This window comes from Anneissia japonica, unplaced genomic scaffold, assembly GCF_011630105.1.
Source record: "Anneissia japonica isolate Jap-2015-1 unplaced genomic scaffold, ASM1163010v1 scaffold142_len1259957_cov175, whole genome shotgun sequence".
NCBI lineage: Eukaryota > Metazoa > Echinodermata > Crinoidea > Comatulida > Comatulidae > Anneissia > Anneissia japonica.
Window position 1 is genome coordinate 1,150,504 of NW_022684560.1, and position 11,889 is coordinate 1,162,392.

Sequence of the window (11,889 nt, forward strand, 5' to 3'; positions counted from 1 at the left end):
TGAGCCTCCAACAAGACGCAGCTTGGCTAGTAGTCGACGAACCCCCACGAGAGCGAGACTCCGCAGGAACATCCCATAATAGATTCCTTGAAAGTTCAAAGGTTACACTACTCCCCCTCTCCCTAAGAAGTGTCCCACTTCTATTATGCATGCAAAAAAATTAATAATTCATAAGCCTAACTAAGCATTATAGTATAAGCAATCTTCTTATGGAATTAACAGCATTTATAGCATTTATGAAATTAAATATTTATTGTATTTATTTAGCTGGTTGTTCCATTGGTTTAGTGGAGATGTGCGCTTAATAAATCTTATTATTATTATTATTATTATTGGTTGACATCTGAAGATATTCCCTGAGCAATTGATGACTCCATTGATGAGATTCTTGGTGACAGTTGACATCCTTCCAGCATACGAAGTGTTGCGTACGGTGAAGAGAAGCCAAAAAAAATATTGTCCCAAATAAAAGAAAAACATGTAGCATATGAATTGCATGTACTGTATATAAAAAAAAATTCCAAAAATAAAGCAACACAGCAGCATACGAATAGCGTACGGTATAAAAAAAAAATATCTCAAAGAAATCAGCAAAGCAGCAGCATACGGATAGCGTATGGTGCAAAAAAAAAATATATATCTGTATTATAAACACTGTCAAAAATAAAACATTCAATCTACCAACATACGAATAGCGTATGGTACAACAGATTCAATCCTGTAGCATGCGAATGGCGCATGGTACACACTCAAATAAATCATACTATATAAATACAATGTAGCATACGAATTGCGTATGGTACCATATATGAAGAAGAAAAATAAGAAAACAATAATCACCTCCAAATAAATAAAAAAATTATCTGCAAACAATAATCCATGGAACTTGTAGTAGTATCAGAAACGGTGAAAATTATTAAGTTTATCAGAATCAATTTAACAATTGCGCAAGCCGCGCAAGCAAGGAATGGCCCAAACACCAGCTAAACTAGAACCAAGAGAAAAACAAAATCCTAACTGTTATAACATCTGCGTAAAAAATTACGCGCGCGCATGGACGGTTTCAATTCCCCATAAACAAGGAGAAAAGACCCTCATGCCACTAACACTAAAACCTGGAAAAACAAATCCTAACTTCTATAACCACATGCGTAAAAAAATTACGTGCGCGACTGGTACGCTCCCCTGCGCATGCTGTCGCTTTGTTGTTGTGCTACTGTTGTTTCTGGTTGTCCCTCTGTTTCTGTTCTGTGTTTGTTCGTTCTGGTTTTTTTTTCTGTTTTTTTTTTTTTTTCAAAGCCACCTCAAGTCTACGGCACCAAACACTGAAAGCCTCAATTCCATTCCCAACAAAGAATGGTGGTAATTCAACTTTTAACGGCGATAGGTAACTATTATTACCAGCACCAGCTGGTTGTGCATTACTACTACCCTGATTAAGGTCAGGGGGAGGAGATGAGGATTTCTTAGAATTTTTACCCGGCGCCATAACTATAGCGAGCCTAGGCCTAGCAATACTAACAATGAAGTACGTAACCTAGCAACAAATGCAAAATGAATTAGCTGATTCACGCTCAGCGAGCGTAGGCCTACACAGATGATATACGTGTACAGGTAGACGGACGAAATAACAAAATTATGGGGGATATACGAAATAAAGGACGTTAGGACTGAAACCATATACATGTAACCTACAAGGATATATATACCACAGGCTTTAAAAAAAAAAATTATTATAGATACTGTGGCCTAGGGAAAATTGACACATGAAAAGATACAATCTTCGCTGCGCGTGATGTGGGATGAGTCTGGTCGGCTAGCTGATGATGAGGCTGCACACTACTGATGATGATGCGGCTCAGTTATCATTAAAAGCTGTCTCTTATACACATCTAGATGTGTATAAGAGACAGGTGTAACTCTCTATGGATGTTACTAGATGAGTTCGGACTTCAATGAATGAGCCAGACACCAAGTAAGCTGGATGTTAACGGTTTTATTCTATACAAAGTGTGAGCCTCCAACAAGACGCAGCTTGGCTAGTCTACAAACCCCCACAAGAGCGAGATTCCGCGGGAACATCCCATAATAGAGTCCTTGAAAGTTCAAAGGTTACACAGGTCCCTGTTGAGCATTTATCCCTCCACCATTAATAGGGCATTAAATAATTAACTCAAGTCTTAAATTTATGTGTTTTTGGTTTTGTCTATAAGGAATCAAACCAGATTTCATTGTTCTTGTATTTTGTACATACTGTATGTGACATGGTGGAGTTTAAATAGTTTGGTGGATAAGATGCTTTCCTTACAATTCCAGGCAGGGGCGGATTTAGGGAGGCCGGACTCCCCCCCCCCACCTTTTGGAAAGTAAAAAAAAAAAAAGAAAAAAGAAAAAAAATGACCACCCAAAACATCTTAGAGGTTATTTTTGGGCATCTAGAAAACCAAAATTTTGCAGGGACATGCCCCCAGTCCCCCTAGACTAGTGTTGTCTCGATCGGTCCAAATTCCCCCCTCCCCCGGTCATCCTCCCCCCTTTCGGACATCAATGGATCCGCCCCTGCCAGGGTCCTTGGTTCAATTCCTGTCGGTGTTGCAGGATTTCTTTTCTCAAAAAACAATGCCACTTCAAAACCTCCTATTGAGATTTACTGTAGTTTGTGTATCATGTGTGTATCATATGTGGTATCATGTGTGTATGTTTATATTGTGAAAGCAGTGATGTAGCTATGGGCAGTGCAGCCAGTGCAAAGCACTGAGGCCCAGGGCTAGGGCCCATTCATAAATAGACCTAAAAATAATAATTTAAAATAATTTCCCACTTAATTTTGAAGAAAAAAACAGCCAGCGTGCCCCTCAATAATATTCGGTTTTCAAAGAAGTAATTATTTATTACGGCGTTGATTTTAATTAAGTGGTGTATTCAAGAGGGCCCAGCCGCCCCGACCACCTATTTTTTCAAAATGATATAAAAAGGGGAAAAAAATATATATATTCATTATATTATATGTCGGAGAGTGCCATTTCCGGCCATCTAGAAGTGCTATAATCATAAATTTTCTTACCTCAGTCCCAACCATGATGGGGCTGAGGTGGTCTTCATCCTTCACCTGCCCCCTTCTATTTCAAATTTTCTGATCCACCACTGCAATTGTTTAATGTACATGCCATCAATTTGCTTTTGTTTAGAACAGCTGCTTATACCGAATGTATGCCCCTCTTAAAATATTTATGAATCCGATTATCATTAGTATATATTACTAACCTAGGCCTTTAGGAGTAGGGGGTAAAAGAAGCAATTCTTACGATGAATTTTTTTAGGACTTTAGGGAATTCCCCTATCATATCAAAGGGCCTGGCAATTACTGTAATCTTGCTCTGGGGCCCTTTCGCACCTAGCTACGCGGCTGTGTGAAAGGGATTGTCACCTTCTGGTAGGACATTGATATATTCGTTATTGACAATCCCTGGTGCGTGTGTTTTGTGCCTAAAAATAAATAAATAAAAATAAGTAAGTAAGTAAGTAATTAAATAAATAAAAAAATAAAAAAACCAACCAACTAATTAATTAATTAATTAATTAAATGTATTGAGTAAAAAATATAGCAACAATATTAATATTATTTATGTACCTGTTGTAATTTACCACTGCTCCCTATTATAATGTATATTACATTTAATATTCTATTTAGTATTTACACTATAGGCCAAAAATAATGTGGACATGCCCAAGCCTGAATGACCAATAGGTTTGGCTTTTTTGAAGAACCCAAAGTACTTGTTTGATGTTTGAAGAAGAGATTGTTAAATTTACATTAATATTCTGTTTTATATCGTTAACTAGTCTATGCATCATGATGATTGGTTTTCATGGTTTACAACATACATAATAAGCCTATTGATTTGTACTGTATGTCAGTGTAGCGTGTTATTGTAAAGCGAATATTGAAAATTATGAGATACATCATTAACTATTGGTTTCCATGGTTTAAAACATAAACAATATGACTGTGCTATACAAGATAAAAATATTGATTTGTACTATAATGTAGGTGAAGTACAGTTGTAACTGAACATAAATTAAAAACCCTAAAAACTAACTTAATTTGCACATCTACAGTAATCTAGTTAAATTAATATTCAATATCTGCAAAAGAGACATTTCGTGAGAGATTGACCATACTTCACCATTTCATTTTTTCCCAATTAATTTTAGTTAATCTACTCGTTACTGTGAACAAATGATTTCTTGAAATTATGTAATTTTGAATGCTAGTCAATTCAGTTTTGATAGATAGTTTTGAACATTTTTACTTTCTATTCCCTTTGAAGAAATAGTACACATGACTATTGTACAGGGGCCCCAAGTTGAGGAATTTAATTCTGGGAGATCTGCATTAGTAGCTCTAGGAATTCGAAACAGAGGAAGTCCAGAAATAGACTTTCACAGATGAAGGGTCTAGACCACCTCAGCCCCACAATGGTTGGGGCTGGGTAGGAAAATAGATGATTATATTACCTCTAGATGGCCAGAAATGGCACTCTCAGACTTAAATTTGAGTATAATTAAATTTTTTCCCCATTTTCGTTATAATTTTGAAAAATTAGGGAGATGGTTATTTTCCGGAAGATTCTAGCTTGCTTGCGAGAGGCTTCCAAAAGACTTCCACTGGTCGCGGGGAGACTTGGGACCCCTGTATTGTACATCTATGTCTTTAAAACCCTGTTTGAACTGGACTATAACCGTGAACCTGGTCAGTTTGACCAAAAATTAAGTGTATGACTCTTTGGTCAAATTACCCAAACCCAGTCCACTTGAAGTAAAATCCATGCTGATCACACACATCACAGAATCTATCCTCAATACGCCAGTCATGCATGAACAAAATCTTACTAATTTTCAAATCCTACTGACTTTAAATCTATAGTCAGTGAAATTGTCTTGTTCAAAATTTATCCAGTATGAGCTGTATGAACACCACTTAATAATTAGTACAGTAATTTGCATCTCCTTGAAAATATTTACCCAAGTCTTAGATTATTTTGTAGGTTTTACAAGTGGTAAAAAAATGTACATGCCAATGGTTTATGTTAAAAAGAATACTCATGACTATCTAGGCTTATTAGTTGTAAATTGCAGTGGTTTACAATGCAGATCTTATCCAAGCCATGCTTATAGTGCAGTGGTCTACAAATAATGTTCCATTTCTTTTATACATAGGGTTCCACAAGGTTAAATGGTTGTCATCTCGCGTTCCGGAGTCTGCACTAATTATTGTTGTTGGTACTGCACTTGGTAGTATAACTAGGTAAGTTGCTACGCTTGTGTAATCAATTGTACAGTAAATCAGACACCAATAAAGTGTACAAAATGGCTAAGGTTTATAGGCATATATGGAATTCTAAAGTGTCATCTACACCACGATTGTTTTGGCAATTATAAGATATTTTTAGGTTGCTTTCAAGGCCTGAGATCTGCCTGTTTCCACTCCACAAATTTGACAGTGTTTTTTTGAATACTATTATTTATTGTTAGAGTATGTATGCATTTTAGTGATTAAGGTTTTTAAGTTTTTAAGCATTTCTTGTGTTTTTTGCATTATTTCTTGATATAATTGACTAAAAATAAATAAATATAAATATGAAACATCAATTTCTAGAAGGGTATACTGCATGCCATTGAAAGAACACCTCATGGGTTTGTTGAAGTTTTATAAGGTGTCAAAAAGAAATTCCCAATTTCTGATCGTTGCACTTGATAGTGTCCCATTGACTTTCAATGCTTTTACAATTTGTTGTAGTGTATCTAAAGGAACGATCTTCATATCATTTGATGAGACAACTTTCTTTCTATACCTACTGCCACCGTGAGTACTTGTTCAAGTTTACATTCTGTTAGGGATCCCAGAGCACATCTAGCCAAGTAGGTGGTAGTCGTCGTGGGATGGGAACCAAAAATGATGTTGTGTCCTACAGTACCGTATTAGAGGTTTTTGGGGTGGGATACTAATATATTTTAATCCTGTGCTCTTCAAACCTCAAGATTTATCTACGGCATGTTGGCATAAAAATTGATTGCAGGACAATTTTTATTTAATACAGAACCACACCCAAATTTTGGTGCTTCCCATGTGCTTTCAAAATTGTTTATGCACTGCTGTTTTAAATATGGCTTATGATTTTAATATTACTTTTTACTGCCGTGGACTGATAAAGTGTTTGTTGTAATACAAATCTTTAGAACCCATAGGCAGTTAATGGCGCCATATAAATGGATAAATGGAATGGTTTATTTATTTCACAAACTCTGTCGTTTCGATATTGATATATCATGAACTATTATTTTCTCATGTTTTTATACATCTTATACAAAACTGTTTTTTTTAGAATCATCTTAGAATCAGCTTACTCATTGTATGATAGAGTTTTTTCTAACAACTTGGGAACAATATTACTATATGCTGTTGTTGTAAGTTGATATTAAAAAAAAATATTTCATTAAAATTTTGTTATTACCTCTAAAAATTTCTTTATTAAATACTGTGTATATAAAATGATAATAGGTAAATTTTGCATTGTTGACCTTTATTTCTTGAATACTGTTCATAATTTGCCTTTATGCTTTTCAGAATTTTTAATGAATATTAATTATAATACTATAGAAACTGTATTACTGTATATATTAAAGGTTCAAATCTAAAAATAAATTATTAAACATCAATGATTTATAAAAAGAAAATATAATGTAATATGAGGCCAAAGGTTCTTATAATTATCAAAGTGATTAGATTCAATTTTTGCCATTTTTTTAAAGGCAAAGCAAGCAGAGATGAAAGATGTCCAAAAAAACCGCAGTATATGAACCACTAATTATCATTATTTCACCGGTAAAACAAGCCTGATTGCCTTAAAGCAACACAACCTTATTGTCACAGGGCTCTCCTGACAGCACATGTAGTACAAAACAATAATACATTTGAGTATATAAAATATATATAAATATAGATAAACCATCTCTTGTTAACATTTTCATTAAAAAGTTCATTACAGACGTTTAATTACTCATTTACAGCGCATAAAAAACATATAATGTGCCAAATAGACTTCCGATTATATTATCAGTTGAAATTCTATTCTTTTATTATTGTGAGGTGTATAAATTTCAAGATTTGTTTTGCAATGAATGGTTTATATTTTTTCTTGTAGGGATCATTGCTCAATTTTGGATTAATAGGTATGTACTACAGTATGCTGGTAATATATTAACCAATATTGTAAAGTGATACATAAACAGTTCAATAATGAGTAACCATTAATCCATCAATTTAAACATCTGTCCATATACTAGTACCTATTCTTTTATTCATCAAAAAATTGCTGTGTCTATATAGATTCACCTATGAGTCCATCCATTCTAATCTGCCCATCCCTTTTTGTGTCAGCCCGTGTGTCCACAGGGGCGGATCCAGAATTTTTCAAACTGGGGGTGGGGGTACACCAAATTTTCAGAATATAATTGGGGAGCACTAGCAGTAGTGGCATATTCAAAGGGCCCAGAAGAATTTTGTGTTTTTTTCTATTATTCAACTACATTGAATTTTATGTAAAATAAAAAAAAAAATGTAGTGGCAAAACAAAAGGGGGGGGGGGCACACCCACCTGTGGCATGGCCCACCCCCATTGGATCACCCCTGGTCCATCCATACTGTACCAACTACTGTATATTTATCCATCCATTATTTCTACATAATATTTCAATAAATTCAATAACCTTTTGTGGCGCCAGTGATTCCCCAACATTACAGTTTGATCAACAATCCCTGACAGATGACAGGTCCTATTTCCTGGATAGATTCAATTTGTGTGTAATTGGAAGTAACTTATTTGATCTTTTTAATTGATTTTTTTACAGCATTTGAATTCCTTAATTTACTTGCATTGCATAGTTACCAACCATCTCACATCATGTGGGACGGTCCCGCATTTCAAAGTGATTTTGGATGAAACACGAATTTTGCAGAACACATGCATGATCATAAATTTGTCACGCATTTAGCGCAAGTCTATGCGTGATAGCGAATTTTCACAAATTAAGAGGAAAATGTATTTAAAATTATGGGTTTTTTTAAAATATAAAAATGGATATACAATAACATTGAAACTCAAATTGCTTTATTAAAAATATTTATGTTAGTATGCACCCCACCCTTAGCGGGGCTCTGCCCTGGAACTCGGCGGGGTCCCTTTCGCATTCCAAATATTTCAGGCTGGTATATATAATATTTCACTGTATTTTAAAATGAGGTGATTATATACTGAATAATGGAAGAAACAGCACATTTAAGACTAACTATAAAATTTATTGACTCTAATTTTCGTCCCTACCATCAATTTTAGAGTCTCCTGATGAAGTCCTATGTGTGGACGAAAGCTAGAGCCAATAAATTTTACAGTTGGTCTTAAAAGTGCTGTTGTCATTTCTCATATTGTTCTATAGCAGACTAATGCAGCTACACCTTTTATAATGGAATTCAAATAACAATAAGTCGTACTAAGTTTTAACAAACTATTCACCTTGTGTTGCAGGTGGCAGTTTGTATGGAGTTTGTGCAGCGGGAGCATGCGGCTCGTTTGCACCAACCATCTGGCAATGCCTTGCATTTAGCGCCCTCATTTCTGCTGTTGATCCGGTAGCTGTGTTAGCAATCTTCCAGGAAATCCATGTCAATAATAAATTGTACTTTCTTGTTTTTGGAGAGTCACTGCTGAATGGTAAACTTAATTTTTTTGATGAATGACTGCAAACCATTGATAGTAACCATCAATTTCAATGTTTACTCAAGATTAGGCCAAAATTACTTTTGTGTTGCCCATTGTCCAACCATCCCAAAAACTCAAATATTAGCACTTTTTTTACATAATTGTATTTTTTTTTTGTACTAAGGAGCCCAACATACTTGGTATGATGTTTGTAAAGACTTCTTTCCAATTTTTAAGTAATGTAATTTGATAACTCAATCTAGAATTTACAGCTGTGCTTCTCTCTTTTTCACAACTAAAATGCTTTGAGAGAATGATGGTTGAAATTAAACCCTAAGGCCTAGGAAAATAGTAATAAAAATATAAATTGCTGACTGGCCTACCCTGATTTTGGGTATCATTTGAAATGTCATTGGGTTTGTTTTGGGCCTTATATTATTAGGATTGATTTTGTAGATTACTGTTCACTGTACAAAGATACCAATTTTGCTTGTTTCATAGCTGACTCCTTAATTCTGTGTCATCCAAACAAAATATTGTAAAGCAACAGTTTTATTGTCTTGCCTTTCCTCATTCATAGTACATAACATTGTACAATTCTGTAGTTTTTATAAGTGTTTATTTAAATTGATATTAATTTGTGTCAATTCAATTTCAGATGCTGTGACGGTCGTGTTGTACAACATGATGGTAGCCTTCATGGCCTTGGATGTCATCCCTGCCAGCCAGGTCACCATCTTTGTTTTCAGTTTATGACAATAATAAACATGCATTCTTATTATTTATGATTTTACATTTTTCATACAATGCACTTCATATCCTTACGTTTGTTTATGTATAATGTGAAACTTAAGGCAGTGTGTGGCTTTTTAACTCTCACCAATTTCAACAAAAATACCCTTATTTATTCACAATTGTAAATACGGTAATTTAAATTTCATGGTACTTTAAGTAACATAACAAAATTCACACATAAGATAACGGTAAAGATGTTGCAGCGTTTTTTTATAGGAAATATTTCTTGTTAACTCTGTACCAATCACATGGAGTCCATATGATTCTTATAAACCAGTTTGCTACTGTTACGGTGCTTCACAAACAAAGACTGTATTAGAGCTCCTCCCAAAATTGTAATATTCAGAAAAATACAAAATTTGATGTATTCATCTATCCTAATAAGATCAGAGGAAACAGATTACTGTATTATCTGTATAGGAATTGAATACTATAAATACAAGGCTATAGGCCTACAAGCAGATAAACATAAATGACAAGTTTTCCACACTTTATAATATATAACATAGCAATCACCTTGTGAAAATTTGTTTTATTTTTATTTTTTTATTTTAAAATAAAAACATTACATTCTCATTTATTCAAAATCTTTCCTTTCACAAACTAACAGCAATAGATTCATCAATTACAAAATGTTTGATGCTGTTTGTATGTTACTAAGACGATGTTGCATATATGTAATTTAAGTTGTTTTATTAAGTAATGGTCTGTAAACTTTTAATAGAAAAATGTAAAGAATTACTAATTTGGTCTTATAGCTCAGTTAGTAAAGCAATTGTCATATTCAGTCTGATGGGAAAATATGTTTTTCTCAAACCACTCAGATAACATCTGTAAATTCAAGTTTCATTACGTGATTTTCTAATTGAGTTGGTAGAAAAAAAAGTCTTACATAGATGATTTCAACTTTTGATTCATGGTAGGCAAGTATTAATTTAATGCAGTGGTTGCGGTTCTTCTCAACCTTGAGGTTGGAGGCTCAATTCCTCGCTGTGCATTTCGCTTGTGTCCTTAGGCAAGGCCTATACAGTTGTCTCTCTCTACCCAGGAGTACAAGTGGGTACCTCCTGGTAGGTTTAAACACAAAATGCTGATTACAGCTGCAACATTATGGAATTCTCCCCAGGGAGCTGAGTATGTGATGTGTAGTGTTCCATATTTGCTTGATCCAATGACTGGGGAGTAATAACAATGTGAAGTGCTTAGAGGCCTTCTAGGCATTAAGCGCTGTATAAATCTAACATATTATTATTATTATTATTATTATTATTATTATTATTGTTATTATTATTATTATTATGTATGCTTAAATAGTCTTAATAATCAATCTATGACATTAATTTTTACTGTATCCAAGACAATGTAAATTGTGTTTTTGTAGGTTGTTCTGGGAGTATTTTCATTCTTTACTATAAGTCTTGGCGGCCTGGTGATTGGCATTATCATTGGCATGTTGTCTGCATTTATGACTAAGTTCACAAGGCATGTTAGAGGTATGCACTCTTAATTAACTAACATCACCTAACATTGTTTTGCACATGCATCTATAATTGTACAAAATGTCTTGACGTGCTAAGCTAAAATTTAAAAAAATTATATGGAATATGCATGTTAAACTAAAGTTATCTGTAGAACTGTTTGATTGATAATTAAACCAAGCACAATATATAGATTATTATTATAGAAATTATTCGTAATTCAATTCAATTAAAAAATCTTTATTGCTGTTTGTGAACAAATGTAAGTTTAATAGTCCAAATCGAAAGAAGTAGTCAAACAGAAAAAAATAATAGAAAAAAATTAATGGAAAATTCAATATCAAATAATTTATAAAAGTAAAGTAGGTAAAATTCAGAAAGTAGAATTTTATTTTAGATAACATATTAGGTTTTATTAGGTTATAACATGCTCACAGTAGATCAATTGAACCAGTTACCAAGGTAATTATGTAATGAAACAGATGTGATACAGAAACACTGTTGATATTATAGTGATCTACATTGTTTTTTGTTGTTTCCTGGTAATAAACTACTAGTAATGTGCAGTACTGCAATGTTTTTGTCTAAATGGTAGAGACTTCCCATACTTTACAGCAATAATAAACTTGTCTTACATTCTTATGTACTGTATTTAAATTCATGTCAGTACATCTTTATAAAAAAAAAAAAAAAAGAATTGTTGTTATTATTGCACCAGTCTGTTTACTAGCAGTACAGTAATAATATCAAATAGTAAATACCATCACCAAGAGATAGTTTCAAATCCCGGATGTGATTTGAAACTAACGATTCATTTGGCTAAGTAATGCAGTAAAGATTATATTATACATACACAC

At 33.7% G+C, this 11,889-nt stretch overlaps 1 protein-coding gene across 3 annotated transcripts in view; it reads left to right on the forward strand.

Annotated features, from left to right (window-relative positions):
• LOC117106917 (Na(+)/H(+) exchanger beta-like) overlaps positions 1-11,889 on the forward strand; it is a 35,538-nt gene that overhangs the window by 13,393 nt on the left and 10,256 nt on the right. For 2 of the 3 annotated variants that reach the window (XM_033248449.1, XM_033248444.1), the window contains 7 exons: positions 5,221-5,308; positions 5,801-5,866; positions 6,387-6,468; positions 7,206-7,233; positions 8,586-8,771; positions 9,418-9,488; positions 10,936-11,047. In XM_033248449.1, the coding sequence (XP_033104340.1) occupies positions 5,221-5,308; positions 5,801-5,866; positions 6,387-6,468; positions 7,206-7,233; positions 8,586-8,771; positions 9,418-9,488; positions 10,936-11,047 (633 nt within the window). Of the gene's footprint in view, positions 1-5,220; positions 5,309-5,798; positions 5,867-6,386; positions 6,469-7,205; positions 7,234-8,585; positions 8,772-9,417; positions 9,489-10,935; positions 11,048-11,889 lie in introns of all 3 variants that reach the window. The other variant, XM_033248456.1, reaches the window with a different exon arrangement.